This window comes from Zea mays, chromosome 6 (assembly GCF_902167145.1).
Source record: "Zea mays cultivar B73 chromosome 6, Zm-B73-REFERENCE-NAM-5.0, whole genome shotgun sequence".
In the NCBI taxonomy this organism is placed as follows: Eukaryota; Viridiplantae; Streptophyta; class Magnoliopsida; order Poales; family Poaceae; genus Zea; species Zea mays.
Window position 1 is genome coordinate 117,186,993 of NC_050101.1, and position 18,232 is coordinate 117,205,224.

General features: G+C 45.1%; 1 protein-coding gene across 4 annotated transcripts; it reads right to left on the reverse strand.

The window, feature by feature from the left end:
- Positions 1–8,455: 8,455 nt before the first annotated feature.
- LOC100280513 (uncharacterized) lies at positions 8,456–17,298 on the reverse strand. Of its 4 annotated transcripts, none has more exons than XM_020538925.2 (13): positions 17,081–17,298; positions 16,442–16,497; positions 14,782–16,204; positions 14,291–14,422; positions 13,996–14,182; positions 13,618–13,748; positions 13,463–13,532; positions 13,298–13,363; positions 9,895–10,049; positions 9,702–9,797; positions 9,173–9,324; positions 9,000–9,083; positions 8,456–8,905 (listed from the first exon to the last, which is right to left on the reverse strand). In XM_020538925.2, the coding sequence occupies exons 4-13, from the start codon at positions 14,364–14,366 to the stop codon at positions 8,726–8,728; spliced, it is 1,197 nt and encodes a 398-aa protein (XP_020394514.1). In that variant the 5' UTR covers positions 14,367–14,422; positions 14,782–16,204; positions 16,442–16,497; positions 17,081–17,298; the 3' UTR covers positions 8,456–8,725. The 4 variants fall into 4 exon arrangements, with proteins under 4 accessions (XP_020394514.1, XP_035815448.1, XP_035815447.1 ...); XM_035959555.1 differs by having other exon boundaries at positions 14,782–16,345; positions 17,081–17,279; XM_035959554.1 differs by having other exon boundaries at positions 14,782–16,356; positions 17,081–17,279.
- Positions 17,299–18,232: the final 934 nt, after the last annotated feature.

Consider the following 18,232-nt stretch of genomic DNA (forward strand, 5'->3'; position numbering starts at 1 on the left):
TAAAGGCAACTATATTTCAAGATTTGGAGTGGAACTTCTGAAATAAAAATGCACATTGCCAGCCTTAATGCATTAAATAGATAGAACTCGATAACTCATTGGTAAGACCACAGTTGTTGTCCAGTACAAACTAAACAGAAAGGAGCAACAGAGTACAAAGAACATTGAGAACATATATCATAAATAGGTATAGGATATTCTACAAGTGTTCAAACAGTTCACACATGCATCGGCAGTAGCTTAGCACAACCCTAGTCTTGTTCTCAAAGAGAGCAAGAAACATACACATCTTGAAGACTATTCTTACAACAAGCAACTCACACTTAGGTGCTAATATATATTACAGTAATTTCCCTGGTTATTTATCACAGAAGATACACGAAACTACAACAAAACATTGAAGACCCTATAAAACATAAACGCTATGTTATCAACACACATGGATGATGGATCCTAGATACAGAATGGAAAGAACCGAATGTTATTTTCAGTTGACATAAGCAAAGCCAATTGAACACGGCTGGTGTTTTACATGCTGCAGCCAACTGCCAGCGGAAGTGCTTGCATCCATGTTACAGCTTAATTGCTTTCCAGTATTCATTCATCCCAGTAGAAAGCATAACCATAATATTACCACCACTTAACCTCCCCTCTGGAGCAGAGATCAGTGTGTGAACAGAAGCCTCAGCAGGATGCGCAACCAACATTGTAGTACCTTGGGCAAAATTGGAAGAGATGAATGACTCACCGCTTGGTTCCAGTGTTGTTCATAACAGATCCTGACGAACCCATAGCACCATAGTGTCTCACCACTTGGTAGTACCAGGCTGTCTTCCACCAGAGCATTATGTGCGACACACAATCCATTCTTACCCCTTGAAAAGCGCTCGCGAGAACCGCCAGATCCTAGTTGCCTTGCAGAAATCAGTGCTCCCCTGTGCACTCTTGAATCTTGATGCAGCCAGCAAATTGACATCTTTTGCCCCCACCATGACGAACACAGCAGTCTGTTCGTCCTCTAGCGCTCTTGGTGCATCCGGGTACAACACATCGCTTTGGGCAGCCTTCAGCTCCACATCAGTAACAACAGATTCAGAAGGTCTGACAGTCAAAGATAACTTAAGGTCCATCACAGGCTGCTTCTCCAAAGCTCTCCTGTCATTACAAGCATTCGTGCCCAATTTTGATGTGCCTTCATTACACAGACTCAGCTGAAAATTTAGGTCCAAGTCAATAGATGATCCATCATCCTTATCCTTTGCAGCAGAAGACAATGTGCAGCATGTACCCATGCTCTGCTTCTTGCAGTCAGAGGAACTTGAGGAGTTACCTAGGCCAAGTGACAAGTCAACCCACTTCCGCTTGATCCCTCTTTTTTTCTCCAAAAACACAGGAGAGCTACACATCTTTATATTAAGGGAAATTAAGGTCCAAGAGGACCAGTACAAAAAACCACCCTATGGTGACCAACAACAAGCATAAATAAAACTATCCATAGGACAACGATACAAAAAGACGACCAAAGAAAAAATTAAGTCGAGCTTGCTGCGCCTAGAGCAGCAGCAAGACCAAGGCTTCCGAGGTGTTTGACACCAGCCAGCACCCATAAAGATAGCTCATCGACGAAGCTTCTATGCACCTTGCCAATGGTTGGCGAATCTCCATCGAAGATAACTCTGTTTCTATACAACCAAAGGCACCATGCTCCCAAAATAATGGCACTGTTGACTCCCTTACTATTGTTTCTGTGCACCTGAATGGTCACTTTTCCCCACCAATCAGCAAAATTAGTATCCTCTGGCCCTGGAGTTAGGTGGCCCATACCAAGGGGGAGAGGATGCTATGCCAAAACTGCCTCGCGAAGACACAACTAGTCAACAGATGCTGAACTGTTTCTTGCTCTTGTTCACAGAAAGGGCATGCTTCCGGATGGGGAAGACCTCTTTTTTATAGCATGTCAGCTGTCCAACACTTATTCTGCATGGCTAACCATAAAAAGGTCTTACACTTAGGAGGAGCCCAAGATTTCCAAAGTCTTTTCCAAGGTTCGAAGGTGATGGAGCCCAAAAACAGAATCTTGTAGCAGGACCTAGAAGAGAAAAGGCCCGAAGACTCGAATCTCCACACATGGTGATCTTCCTGAAGGGAGCACGATCTCACCCAGGGTGTCCCAAAGCGTAAGATATTGTTGAATACCTACAAGAGAGAGGGTTGATTTGATGTCCCTAACCCACAACATGCCCTCCAAAGCTTGATGCGCTGTCCTGGTAAAGGCCACCTTTTTATCCACCTTTGAGATCACTTCAGGTGCCAGCTCAGCGATAGAGCACCCATTCAACCATATGTCCCTCCAAAAAAGGGTGTTTTTGCCATTGCCCACATGAGTGTACATCGAACTGGCCACTAGCTTCCTTACTTGTGATTGAACAGGGAGATCCAATCCACTCCAAGGCCTATTCGGGTCAGTCTTGATGAGCCAAAGCCATTTAGCTTGCAGCGCCCAACTCTTATATATCATGTTTGGGATACCAAGTCCACCAAGGTCCAGTGGTCTGGTGACTTTATCCCACGCCACAAGGCAATGCCCACTTTTCACATCTTTTCTACCCTTCCACAAGAAACCTCGTCGAATTTTGTCAATAGCACTGATAACCCACTTGGGAACATTTATGGCGATGAAAAGATATACGAGGATTGTTGAGAGCACAAATGTGACCAAGGTTGTCCTGCAGGCAAGGTTTAGAAGTGGAGCCTTCCAACCGGGCAGCCGGTTAGCTATCTTGTCCACCCACTGCAAGAGGTCCATCCTCCCCAACTTCTTATCAGAAATAGGCAGCCCCAAATAGTTGCATGGAAAAGAAGCCAGAGTGCACTGCAAAATGTTACAGCTGTCCTGAACAGTCTGAGCATCACAACCAAGGTTTTAAATAGCCGGCTATAACGGTCGATATATCCCGATATATCCTTTTTAGCAGCGAAAAGTTACGCCGTTTAGCCCGATATATCCAGCTATATCGCGATATATTCCGATATTTGCACTTTTTAGAAGTTTGGGGATAAATTCATTCTCGCTATTTAAAACACTGATCACAACTGATAGGGATAGCACAACTTTTTTGCAAATTCACAACTAAACCCCAAGCCTCTCCAAAGAAATCCAGGATCATTTTGACACAAACAAGATCTTCATCTGCATGCTTGACAAAAAGAACCACATCATCTACGTAAATGGAGAGCCTAGATTTCACGTTTTTTATGGCCAGGTCATGCAGCAATCCTCTTTCCTCAGCATGCTTGAATAAGCTACTAAGCACATCCAACACGATTATGAAAAGCATAGGAGATAAGGGGTCGCCTTGGCGCAGCCCCTCCGGTGTCGAATATAATCCCCCGGAGTTCCGTTCAATAACACTTGTGTGGAAGAAGTGGATAACATATTGGACACAAGGCCGCACCATCTGGGCCCGAAGCCAAGATGAGATAATACTTCTAGGAGAAAGGCCCAGGACACTGAGTCAAAAGCTTTTTGTAATATCTAGCTTTAGAAACAGGCTAGCGATCTTCTTCTTGTGAAGGGCCTTGATAGAGTGTTGAACCAACATGAGTTGTCATGAATGGAGCGACCCTTGACAAAGGCACTTTGATTTGTAGCCACCAAATTTTGAAGGTGTGGTGCTAAACGATTAGACTTTGGATACCAATTTGGCGAAGCTGTGAATAAGACTAATTGGACGGTAATCTCCAGCTGTCTTGGCATCAACTTTCTTAGGGATAAGGGTTAGGTACGCAGATTTCATCATCCACAATTTGCGCGTGTTGCCTTGGTGCAGGGTGATAACTGCCGCCATCAGATCAGCCTTAATTACGTGCCAACAAGTTTTATAAAACCTTCCCGTATAACCGTCTGGCCCCGGGGCTTTGTCCGAGACAAGGCTAGCAATAGTGGCCCGGACCTCCTCCTCTGTAATGGGAAGGTCCAAGGCCCCAAGATCAACATTAGCACTGTGGCAAGCCTCCAAATCTAGAGTGAACTCACGCTGTTTCTCTACACCCAACAAATTGGAGAAAAAATCAAACAAGACCTCCTGCTTTTGCTCTTGAGAGGTGGCAATCTGGTCCCCATGCACTAGTTCAGAGATAAAGTTCCGCTTTTTCAGATAGCAAGCCTGTAGATGAAAAAAGGAAGTGTTGGCATCTCCCTCTTTCAGATATTTGATCCACGATCTAAGTCTAGCTATTGTCCTTCCCAAAGAAGCAAGCCCCAGGCAGTGGCTGCTCCCAAGTCAGCCATATCTCTTCCCCACACAGCAGTCTATTGTCTTGAGCAATCTCAAGTCTGTGCAAAATTTCCCTGGTCAAGCTAAGCTGAGATTTAACATTTCTGATCCTTTTATAACTCCACGACTGCAAAGCCTTTGCAAGCCTTTTCAACTTCAGAGCCATTCTTTCCTAGGGACAAGAAAACATCACTGTCTGCTCCCAAGAGGTAGACACTGTCTCCAAAAAAATCTAGAATCTTAGTCCAAAAACTCTCAAAATGGAATCTTCACTTCCCCTTGACATCCTCATTAAGATGTAGAGCTAAGAGACAATGGTCAGAAAGCTCCGAAGAGTTGCTATGGAGAATACAATCTGGATGGATCTCCTCCCAGCTGGCTGTACAGAAAACATGGTCGAGTTTAACAAGTGTAGGGACATTTCTCTCATTTGACCAAGTGAATTTCCTGCCTACCAACGGGACTTCTTTTAGCTCCAAGTCATTGATAAGTCTCCTGAATCTGCCGATCATGGCCCTATTTATATTGGCATTATTTTTGTCTTCTGAGCTGTAGATCTGATTGAAATCTCCAGCTATTACCCAAGGGCCAGCGCATGTCTCCCTGACTTCCCTAAGCTCCTGGAGAAAGGAATGCTTGAGAGGATCTTGGTGTGGCCCATAAATACCCGTGAACCACCACTAAGCACCACCTTCCTCTTGCAACTTGACTGAAACTGTGAAACCATGCACCAAACTCTCAATAGCAGAATAGACTCCATCTCTACAGGCCACTAAAACACCTCCTCTGGTTCCTTGCGCTGGGGAGTACACGAAGTCACTATACCCAGCACCAAGAATAGATAGGATGTCAAAAGCCGAGATAGAGCATAGCTTAGTTTCCTGCAGACAGACAACTGCCGGTTTGATGCTAAGGACCAAGGACTTAACAATGTTTCTCTTAGACCTGTCATTCAGACCCCTTACATTCCAGATAAGAAAAAATGGTTGCATTATAACAGGATACAATAAAAAATGCACGACCTACAGCACACCCCCTCCAATAAGGTTTGAAACCGGCCTTCTACAGGCAATTCCCAGCCAAATAAGGCTGCCATGGCAGCAATATGCTCTCTAGAAAGTGTTGCATCAAAAAGGTGAACATACTTTTGGGCATCTTCGAAGGAAATATGTTCCTGGTCATCACAAAATCCCAGTTGTCTGCAGACTTTAGCTGCATATTCATTGCCCAGTTCCGATGGCAGATTAGCCACCCTTCTACTTCTCCTTGGATTGAAGTCATTGGGCATGGTCTTCCTCTTCTTCTTTCGCTTGGTAATCGGGGGGCAACCATCAACCTTGCAGCTGGCTTGGTAACATTCTGCATGAAATCTTGTAACCTTTCTGTCCTCTCAACATATGTCATCTGAGCTGTCGCTGTCTGGAGTTCTTTTCTTCTCGAGTAAACTTTGAAGCAGGGAGGCTTTACTTTGAATCTGCTATCAGTGTGGTCCTGAAGGTGGGAAGGGAGGCGACCTCTGCTAAAAATGGTAACATCTTGTGGCTCAACAAACATAGGCCTGTCAATAGGGTGAGGGGCACCCTGGGCAGGCACAGTGTCTGGAACCACAGCAGCACCAAGACCTCTTTCTTCCAAAAGAAGCAGTGGCAGATTCATAGCTGGAATAGAACAATCGGCGTGAACATCATCAATACTAGGCACTAGCTACTCCACGGTCTCGAGCTCATCAACAGGGGCCAAGGGACCCTAGGCATGCTCTGGGGCCGGAGCCATGGTCCCCCATATAGTGGTAGTTGACATGACAGCCACATCCGGAGGAAGTAATAAGGCCTCGGACGGAGTCCATGGGACTACCACGTCCAAGGCATGAGAGACCGCAAGGGGTTGAGAGGTGCACGCCTGTGGTGGTGAAGAATCTAGCACCAAACATGCCCGGTCAACAGCCAAATTTGGGACAGCAGCCAATTCTGCAGATATACCAACAGTGATCTCCATGGCCGAGGACTCCTCCAATATCTCATAGTTTCCAGTTGTCTGATCACACTGACTGGCTCTGCCTTCTTCCCTAGGCTGAACTTCAAACCTTGGGCCTAGACGTTCAAGAGCAGATCGTCTGCCCTTAAGCACATCGTCCTCCGCAGAGCCCCTTCGACCATCATGGTCCCCTGAAGGCGAACACGAACGGAAACGCTGCCTCTGTCGTGTGGAACCATCCATATCAGTTGGGACCTAGATGGGATCTGGGACAACACGTTGTCCTTCCAACACCTTAATCTGAACATGATAGGCAAGAGATAGCCTTCCAACGCCTGGTCCATTTCCCAGCGAATCAGTAATCCAGAGATCTCTAGAATGAGGGATTGAGGCCAGGTCATAACACCAGCCATAACAGTGAAAAACCTCCAAATTCTTGAGCTCGAGAGTCTCCTCATGTACCTTCTGCACCCAGGCAAAAGGGTTCAAATGTGTCGGACAGTGGATAGTTCCCAAGCATGAATTGGAATGCCACTTAGCTCAAATTCCACAGGTATAGGCAAACTTGCACCTGAGGATCCAAAGAACCTGGACCATCTTTTACAGTGCAGGGAGAAGGCGCCTACACTAATAGTGTTCCATCTCATTGTCAGCTGGTCAACTGACTGGGGGTGGGAAGCATGAGCAGGAAATGGCCATGAGCCAATTGCCTCAGGATTAGCAAATCAGAATTGACTTCAAGTTTTTGAGCGACCGCATCTGCGATATCAGCGACTGGCACAAGCACATCACTGACCACAAAGATAGACACTGCGTTCTTCAAATCCTCTTCTGCTTTATCCATCAAACTGTTCCAATCGATCACACATGGGTGCTGATGATGCACTGGGCTAGGTACAGCCAGAGGGGTCTCGTCATTTCCGGGTTGATCAGATTGTCCACGACCCAAATCAGAACCACCCCTAGGGGATGACTTGCGCTTTCGATGGCGTCTGCGTCGCGGGCGGGAGGGGGCCCTGCGAGACAGAACCAGCTGCAGCTCCGACGTCACTGGATGGAGTAACAAATGCTCGTGCATCCACTGCCCCTTCCATCATCTCGAAATGGACCCGACCCTTCTCAATGCCTAGAGGGGAGATTCTACACCAGACACTGACTCTCTTCTCCACATGCACGATCCTTGGGAACCCCATTTGGCAGCCCTTAACCGTATCCTGCGCTACGTCAGAGGCACTCTTCAATTGGGTCTTCATTTAAGCCCCTCTTCGCAGATGGAACTTGTGGTTTACTCTGATGCTGATTGAGCTGGCTGTCCAGACACTCGGAGGTCTACTTATGGTTATGCTGTCTTTCTTGGTGCTAATCTCGTCTCTTGGTCCTCCAAGCGCCAGAACACAGTCTCACGCTCCAGCGCTGAAGCTGAGTGTCGCGTCGTTGCCAATGTAGTTACTGAAGTCTCCTGGTTGCGACAGTTGTTGGCAGAGCTACATGTTCCCCTACCCAAGACTTCATTGGTATACTGTGACAACATCATCGCTCTTTATATGTCCTCAAATCCTGTTCAGCATCAGCGTAACAAGCATATGGAAATTGATATTCACTTCGTCCGAGAAAAGGTTACCCTCGGTGTTGTTCGCGTGCTACATGTCCTGACGACTTCCCAGTTCGCTGATATCTTCACTAAAGGCTTGTCGTCATCAGTCTTCACTGAATTTTGGACCAAGCTTAACGTTCACTCCACGGACGCTAACACTACCGAGGGGTTAGAAAGTGCAGCAGGGCCTATCGCCTGGCATATCTGCCGGCTGGTCTGTATGGAAGTCTTGACACAGATATAGATAGAGAGAATTAGGGGAGGATCTCAATCCCTCTGATTGAGGATCTGATTTTAATCTAGGATCTTTCCTTTGGTGTAGAAGGCTTCCTTTTACCTCTCACCTTCCTCTCCTATATATACATGTAGATGTATTGTCTCTCATATATCAATTAATATACGAACTCACTTACAATATGTATAGGGATGTTGTCGGGCATACATATCCCCCCCCCCCCCCCCCCCCCAAAAAAAAAAACAAGCCTGCCAACAAGACTCAACTGACACCTAATGCTCACGAGTGAGACATATGGGCAGATACATGACAAGCATATTGTTGACTTCAAGTATATCAAATTAAAATGACAAATGAATGGTTCAAGCATCATCGTATAAAAACAGTACAAGTGATACCAATCGATTAATTCAGAAATCAAAACGTGCATAACGTCTCGGAATTTGACTCTCAAGTTTCAACAACCCCACTTTATTTTTTTCTATATTACAAAGTAAAAACACCACTTCGAGGAATACTATCTACTTCCGAAAATTAAGAAGCGAGTTAGCTCACAGAGAGTCCAATTGTTTCTGCATCAACACCGACGCATTTACCATAGAGAAAATAAGTAACATATTATCTAGTGGCCCTGTAGGGGGGTTGTCACTTGGAATCCATCTCAGACTGGGTCCCACCGGTAGTACTACTCCCGTGCTTCGAAGGGTTTCTCAGATAAGGCGAGTCTTTGTACTTGGCATACATTGGCAGGTCTAGTGCCTTCTCTGCTACTCTTCCATCCTCGTGAATTCTCTCTATCAAGCTCTCGAGCGAAGGAAAGTTGGCCTGAGAATTTCAAAACCATGCCGCCGCAAGTCAGGCACATGCATTCCAGCTCACTGAGACAGTTGTAGCTGCTGTAAATTTAGCACTCAATTACCTCAGGTCTTATGTAGCCAACGATGGCAAGGCGCACCTCCTCGCCATAGAAGTCCTCGCCGAAATTATGAAGCAGCCAAGGTTCCTACAGTGGATGGCGTTTAGAACAAAGTAGTAGAAGTAGTAGTAGAAGAATGGCTGCATGGAATGCATGTGGTGTGAGAGAACACCCACTACTGTCTTCTCGGTATTGTCGAAATATGGGTTCCAGCCAATGCTCATAACCATCTTATATATACCACGCGTTGAAAGTCCTGCCCAGCCAAAGTATACCCCTGATGTATGTTCTGACACTACGTCGGAAAAATTCTCCGCGGGTAAATTTGCTGTAGTACAGAAGCAAAGCCATCAATGCTCCAGACGAAAAACCACGTGTAGTAGCATAGAAGAAACAAATATGAACTCATACATAATGGTGGTATACTATGGGTCATACTATAGCATAATGTATATGAGTAGACTAATTGGAGGGGGGGAACACTCGATGCAATAACTATATAGGAAACAAAATTATGGTGCATCACCCAACCTTGTACATGAGAGAGCAGCAGTTATATATCGCTTTGGTGAATATAACAGTAAGGTACAGTTATGCGTATATACAAGAGGTTGACTAAATAATCCAGACCGGCACTTTCAAAAAAAGGAGATATTTTAAACAAATCTTTTGACATTTAGCTTCTATGCTTCTAGCAAGTCATACCTGTTGGTATTCCTAGTACTTTAGAACCACGGCCAAATCCTTTGATCACAGGCCCACCAATAAACCATGGTTCTATTGGTAAGGTACCTTCAATCCCTGCACAGCACATTTATCGACAGATAAGCTTAAAACCCACATAATGTTCTCTTCTCAATGAACAAAAGTATAGAGAAGCTCAAGACTTTGAACATACAATCATTAAATGGTGGCAACCCCCACTTTTCAGGCCTCACATCAAGGAGGGAATTGATCACCTCATCAGCAGAACTGAACTCAGCAGTCTTTTTGGGTATTGAAGGTACAGCTATGACATGCATTTCTGCAGCTTTTCCACCTGTAACACCTGGCCTAGCATAACATTTTTTTACAATGTTAAAGGTAATGTCTTAACTCCACCAATGTTGTCTCAACATAGTCGGTCCCAAGTCCAGATAAAGGAGGAGAGTTATGTTAGACCTGACGAGCCAACATAAAAACTAAAGCTACTCTGATAGAGATGAAACCCAAGAGAAAACCATTGGGGCATAACCCTCTTAGCAACGCGCCATATTGGAACCCGTGTATGGTGTTAAATGGGCAAGGGCAGGGCCGTCATCCCCTTGGTGATGTGTTGTGTCGTGATCTAGACACGGTGTTAAGTGAGCAAGGATCAGGCTGTCGCTTCCTTAGTGATGCGCTACCTCGGTGCCTGGGTGTAGTGTTAAATGATCAAGGGTCTTCATATCTGGCTTTTGACGGGTGCGTGGGGGGGGGGGGTAAGGAAGCTAGTCGAGCTAACTAGTATCTGTCTAAATAGTTGGAACGTAGGATCCATTACAAATAATCTAAGAGAGTTAGTGGATACCACAGTGAAGATAGATGTAAATATCCTGGCCGTTCATGAGACAAAATGGAAGGTCCGAAAAGCGAAGGTGGAGAACACAGAAGTTTCAATGAGTGTGTTAAAAGTTACATAAGTGTCAATGGGACTATGCACATAAGTGTGTATGCCCTCGAGTAAGTTTCAATGAGTGTGTTAAAAGATAGTTCTAGGAAGACTTAGATAGCATGGTTAGGTAATACCTCCCCCAGTTAGAAGTTGTTCATAGGAGAAGACCTCAATAGTCATGTAGGTTTAGCAAGTGCAAGGCTATGAGTTGGCTCATGGGGGTTTTGAGTATGATAGTAAGAATCAGGAGGGAGAGGAAGTTTTGGACTTTACTGTAGCGTATGACTGGATGATTGCCAACACTATCTTTAGGAAGAGAGTTCCATTTGGTGACCTTTAGTAGTGGCCATCACTCGAGCCAAATTAACTTTCTTCTCACAAGAAGAGAGAATAAAAGATCATGCTTGGATTGTAATGTGGTTCCTGGAGAGTGTGTTGTCTCTCAAAACATCAAAACAAGCTTGTGGTGGCTGACTTTCACTTTTAGATTCATGCCCAAAAGGAACAAGTCAAAATTATGAGAACGAAGTGGTGGAAGCTCAAAGGAGAGGCAGCAGAAGTCCTTAAGAAAAGGGTTGTCACGGAGGTCACTCGGATCGGAGCATGAGATGCAAACAACATGTGGACGAAGATGGCGACTTGCATTAGGAAGGCAGTGTTAGAGGTGCTGGGAGTGACCAAAGGGAGAAGAAGTAAACTTAAAGATACTTGGTGGTGGACTGATGATGTACAGAAGGCTATTGAGGACAAGAAAGAGTGGTATAGGCATACCATGATAGGAGTTCGGAAAACATAGAGAGGTATAAGGTGGCAATGAAGACGGCGAAGCAAGCCATGAGTAAGGCAAATGGTCGAGCCTACAATGAGCTTTACCAAATACTAAAACTCGACCTGCGAGGATAAGACAGCCCCCGAGTATTGTATTAAGAAGAAGACCTTCTCACACAGGTCAAGAAAACCCCTGAACCCCAGCCCCACCAATACATAGCGGCATCGAAGCCTATGTGAGAACGACCGCGACCGGGGCCGAGCCTTAGACCTGTGCTTTGGCGTGGGACAAACGAGGGGATTTTTTTAACCACAGCCTGAAATTCGCTCTCACAGGGAGTCAAACCCAGGACCTGAGGAGTACTACTCAGACCACCTAACCAACTCGGCTAGAGGCCTTTCGCAAAGGAAGGGGAGAAAGATGTTCTATAAGATGGCTAGGATTCGCGATAGGAAGACAAGGGGCCTTAATTAAGTTAAATGCATGAAGGATGTGATGGATCAATTCTTAGTGAAGAGGAACACATCAAAAAATAGGTGGCGGAAGTACTTTGACCATTTGTTCAATGGTGAGCATGGGAATATGGCTATTCAGTTGGATAACTCTTTAAAGATACAAATAGATGATTGGATCCAAGAAGTTGAGGTTAGAGAAACTTTGAAGAGCATAAAAGGGGGCAAGGCGATGGGCTCAGATGGTATCCCAATAGAGATGTGGAAATGCCTTGGGCATGTAGCTATTCTATGGCTAACCAAGCTGTTCAACCATATTTTTTTGGTTAAACAAGATGTCCGAGAAATGGAGAAGTATTTTAGTACGAATCTTCAAGAACAAGGAGATGCTCAAAGTTGTACTAATTACAGAGGGATTAAGCTAACGAGCCACACTATGAAGCTATGGGAGAGTTACTTGAGCCAATTTGGGTTCATGTCTGAAAGATCAACCATAGAAGCAAATTTTCCAATAAGACAAATGATGGAGTGATATAGGGAGCAGAAGGACTTACACATGGTATTCACAGACTTGGAAAAGGCCTATGATAGGATACCAAAGAATCTTATATGGTGGGCTTTGGACAAGCATAAAGTTCTAACAAAGTATGTTACCCTCATTAAGGGTATGTACAATGATGTTGTGGCTAGTGTTCGGACTACCATTGGTGACACGGATGACTTTCCAATTAAAATAGGTTGAATCAAGGGCCAATTTCGAGCCCTTACTTTTTTCGCATTAGTGATAGATGAGGTCACAAGGAAGATATATGGGTTTGTTGGTGACTTTAGCCTACCTTGATGTGCTTGAAACTAAGGGTGTTTGGTTGCAATGACGGGACAAAACGAGATGGAACGATCCCTTCAATAAGGTTATTTTGTTCAGGGTCAGGGGTTAGGACAGAACCGTCCCAGTGATGTCCCCATCTGTCCGCCAAAATTGGATGGATGAGAGAGGACGCCCAAGGAAATGATTGTCCCCAACTATCCCAGTTGTCCCGCAACCAAACACACTTCAAAAGGCTGGTTGTTGTTGTTGTTGTTTGTTTGTTTGTTTAAAGGTAATGTCTTCACTAAAGTACTTCATGTTAAATCATATCCGCGCATTAAAATGAATGGTTAGCAGGAAAAAATAAAATAAATGAAACATGATGTCATCCAATAATTATTCATGTAAAATAAACATTTAATTCAATAGAAATTCTAGGTGCCAGGCATAATTCTGTATACTAAACAAAGTCATCAAGATTGTACTATGGTACCTTATTATAATGCATTTATATCTAAATTATCTGCCAAATATGAGCATAATATTGTTCTCTTAAAATATAGCAAGGAAAAAACATTTTATTACTTATTATGAAGAGTATGCAATATATAATATAAAGTTATAGAAGGAAAAACTTACAAGGAATCCTCTATTACTAAGCAATTTGAAGGAGCACAGTTCATTCTCTTTGCAGCTTCCAAAAATCTTGAACACCATCACATCAACATATCAGAAATAAGATAATGAGATGCATTAATCAATCTGGAGTATGAGATGGTGGCATCATGCAGCATGATATCTTACATATTCGGGGATGGCTTCCCCTTCTCTACTTCATCTCCACCAACAATTGCAGAGAAAGACTCTTTCCACCCTATACAAGATAATAACAAATTCACTAATAAGTAACTCAACATGAAAAGAAAAAGATCGTGTCTAATCAGAATTTTCAGAGATACCTTGTTGGAAGAAAATTTTGGCTTCTATGTTACATCTTGGTGAGTTTGAAGCCAAAGCAGTAGGCACCCCGTTAGTCTTTAAATGTTTTATCAGTCGATTAGCTCCTGGAAGTGGTTTTAAGTTGCACCACCTGCGATATGAGGTGTATCCAATCAAGGTCCAAAGATATACAGTAACTCAGGGGGAAGTTAACAATTCACTGGCAAGGAAACAGGCACCCACATCTACAAACAGTCAAAGAATAACCAATGGATCACATCGAGCTAGCAGTCATACAGTCAAACACATTTAACAACCCCCTCTAGGCCTCTACATATAGCATTTCAGTGTGACTTCTGGAAAAAAAATACAAGTGCATAGAAGTTCCATTGCATTACTGCTCACTGAACATCGGAGTAATCATCGAGAGGAACTCTTCTGTAGAGTAAGGGAGTCCATAGTCTTCTAAAACAACAGCTGCAGCTTCATAAGGTGTCTTCCCAACTAGCTTGTGAGCTTTCTTGCTATCCCACGTTTTTCCATTCTTTAGAATAAATGGTTTTACTACCTTACTTACAACAGAATCTGCCACATAGAGTCGACAAGAGAATCGAAGTCAGCTCAGATAGGTGAATTCAGTACACTAAACCTCAAAAAACCATTAATCATAGTTGTTTCCAAGTTTTAAGTCACCTGTGTTTAAGAGGGTGCCATCCAAATCAAGAATGACGTGAGAAATAAGACGAGAAATGGGCTTGGGTGCTGCCATTCTAACCACAGAAGAGTCCAATGCAACAAAAAGGCAAGATATTTGGGAGACACAACCTGACAAACCAGCACAGAATACAATATAAGTATAGTTTAAATATATGTAATCTAAAATATATATAAAACAGATTGCACACATATAGATATAGTAGATCGATATATTATTTATTATATTCTAATAGCATGTTTAGCTAGTCACCAGAGCGCTATTCATGGTAGGACAACAGTATTTCCTAAGATTATATATACTTAAAGTAAAAAAAAATAGTAAGCACGGCGGTTGTTGCATGATTGACATAATTTACCGGCGTTGTTCTACTAGAGACGATAATTTGGACCTACAATATTATGACATTCTGATGATAAATGGTGGTGAATCAAAGAAGCATGCATCTAGTATTCAAGTTAGTACCTACCAAAGCTCAAAGGACGAGCGGACAGCGGCAAGCTGACAGCAGAATTGGCTAACGTAAAACGGCGGCTGCGGAAAGCTGAGTGGACGAAAGAAACACAGCGAACAGAATAAGCAGACCAGATTCTCACGCTTCAAAATCAATGCGAGATGTTGCTTGTTACGTGTTGGGCTCTTTTTCTTTTGTTTTTTCTTCATATATGGGCTGCTATGGGCTCAATCTACAAGGTATGCCGTGGCCCAATTCATCAAGCTTTGCATAGATCTTATCTGAAAGAGGATGTGAATCGTCCCCAACATAGAACTTGTGGACCTTATCATCAAGCTCAACCCAGCTAGAGGCAGCGACCTTCTCAATCCCCTTTGCCTTCATTTCCAACCTAAGCTTTGCAGCATCTTCCCATCTTCCACTGTTCGAGTAAATGTTAGAAAGCATGACATAGTTCCCAGAATTCCATGGCTCCAGTCGGGTGAGCTGCTTCAGCACATATTCAGCAAGGTCAGCATTCCGATGGATCTTGCAACCACCGAGGCGTGCTCCCCATACAACGGCATTTGCCAGCATTGGCATGTCACCAATCAGCTGATGAGCCTCCTCCAGCAATCCCGCACGACTCAACAGGTCAACCATACAACCATAATGCTCAATCCTAGGGCTTATACTGTATACATGAGTCATGTTATGAAAATACCGCCGCCCATCATTCACAAGGCTAGTATGTGTGCAGCTGCAGAGCAATCCAATGAAGGTATTATCATTCAGCTTCACACCCGAGTTCTTCATCTGGCCAACAAGCACAAATGCAATCTTCTCGTGGCCAATCATGCCAAGCCCCATGATCATCGCATTCCAAACAATGATGTCCCTCTCCAACATCTGCTGGAACACCATCCATGCCTCTCTTGTGCTCCAACACTTAGCATACATATTGATCAGTGCAGTGCCCAGGACTGGGTTGTCAAGGACCTCATCCTAGTGCACTATTTCAACCGCCTGTCATCCCAAATCCAATGCACCTAACCTCGTGCACGCTGAGAGCGCCCCGACCGCCGTGTAACAATCCGGCTTCGCTCCCTCCACCTCCATCGCGAAGAAAAGGTCTAGAGCCTCCCGAGGATGTTCGTTGGAGGCGTACCCTCTGACTATCGCGCTCCAGGCCACCGCATCCTTGTTCTTCATCTCGTCAAACACTGCCCTAGCCTTCTCCATCTCCCCGCACTTGACGTACAGGTCCAACGCCGTGGTCGCCACGAACACGCTCTCCGTGACCCCCTCCTCCTGTTGTGCCGCCCTCCACACGGCCTCCCCGGTCTCTAGATCCGCGACGCGGGCGCACGCTGTGAGCACCTGCACCGCCTTGAAGCTGTCGGGGCGCATGCCGCTCACGAACGCCCTCCTGACGACCCCAATGGCTTCATGGGCACGCCTGAAATTTAGCCGAACCCCGAAGCAAAATCTAAGATTAAGCAAAATTAAGCTGTCGGGGCGCATGCCGCTCGCGAACGCCCTCCTGACGACCCCAATCGATATCCATCCGACGAAATTGAGCCGAACCCCGAAGCAAAATCTAAGATTAAGCTAGCGCAACAAGGGGATTAGCAACTGTTATGCTCTGAATAGAAGCGTGGGAAGAGAAGAAACCGATGCAAGTGAGCGAGCGTACCAGTAGAGGAGGAAGAGGGCGGCGGCGGCGGAGCAAGCAGCTTCTGCTGATGAACCCTGTGAACAAGTTGTCAATAAGTAAGAAGAGAAAAAGGAAACTAAATAAGCAATTTGAACTCGAGCTCTGTTTTGAAACACAAGGGAACTGGCAGAGAGGGTCTCGTCTCTCGTGGAGCGCATTGGAAGCAGCAGCCAACAGACACAAAATCCTCCACCGTTTACATGGAGAAACACGAACGGCGGTGGCCGGTGGATACAGATCAGCGTCTGCAGCCAGCAGCACCCCTGCCGAAGCCGCGGAGCACTGGGTACGTACGGGGACTCCGGTAGCAGACTAGATCGCATCTCTTGTTTCTTTCTGCGCCAGACCGATAAACGGAATAACAAGAAGAAGAGCACGAACGAAGGGAAGGATGGAGAAGCTCCTGTTTTTCCGCCGCCGCCGCAAGGAAGGAACGGAATCGGTGCCAGAGTTGCAACGCATGCACGCACAAGTAGCATCCGCGGGCATCCCGAGAGCCAAGGCGTTTCCCTCCATCGAATTTTCAGCGCCGAATCCAAAGATAAAGAGAGGAGGAGGCGCCAAACAGCACAGGAAGGAAGGAAAGGGAGGAGAAAGCGAGGAGGAGGCGTAGCTCACCGGCGGCAGCGGGGCTGGGGAGACGAGGAGGCCCGGACGGATGCGGCGGCCGCGCGCGGGACGGGACGGGACAGGGATGAGGGGCGGCGGCGGCGGCGGCGGCGTCTGTTGAATGGTGTTGGTGGTACTGGTGTGCGGCTGTGCGCAGGGAGGGGGGAGATGGGAATCGAGCACGCGAGGTGAGGGGGCAGCCGGGCAGCCAGCGGCGCAGCAGCGCAGGCGGCATATAAAATACTAGATCAGCCGGCGCCCCTTCGGGCGCCCTATCTAGCATAGGGAAAATATGAATACACAGTTATACACGCTATAATCAAATTAAATAGAGGATGACTAAATCTCAAACTAAATTGTTTAGTTCAGAGAGAGAAAACAGATACTCAACAGAACATAGAACACGATTATCTCGAAAATAATTCACATTAAAGTTGTAGCACCGCACTTAAACGTGCACCATAGTATGACGTTGAGGCTTGTTTTAGCTGGAAATTGGTACATAATAAGATTACATGGTCCAAGTTTACGGCTAGTCGATACAGTGGGGGACATGCAACTAAACCAGAGCTATTTACAAGGTACCTAGAGCCAACTCTTGGCTGGCACAATCCAGACAGCTAGGCACAAACATTACGCAGCTACAAGTGCAGACCCATTCCATCTACTAAAGCCAGCTGAACAATCCATCCACAAAAGCGATAAACAGAGATGACCAAGATGTACATCCACAAAAGGCAAGACATCATCTGTGACGTGTTCAGACTGCAGGTTTGTTAAGGCTGCAAACAAATATAAGAATGTGAGTATAAAGTTCCATAAATATTATGCGCGGGGTCTCTGAAGTTAATGTTATACCAAAGAAAGATATTAAGCACATGTATACAACCTCAAGGCTACACAAACAGGGTCTTGATCGCAAACCAATAGCCTTAGACAGTTTACTTAGGCAAGAAATATATGATTATGTAACTGCCTATAGAGGAAACTGTTCACTGGCTAAGTACTTTTGGCTCTGCCCAGAGCTATATTCAGCAAAGGCAACAAGTTCCAGATAAAAATACTTTTTTTGCTAAATGAGTAAGAAGTTGGGGTAATATTTTGTGGCTTAAGTTCTTACATTGGTCAATCAAGGAGCAGATGTGACTGTTTCAGACGCTC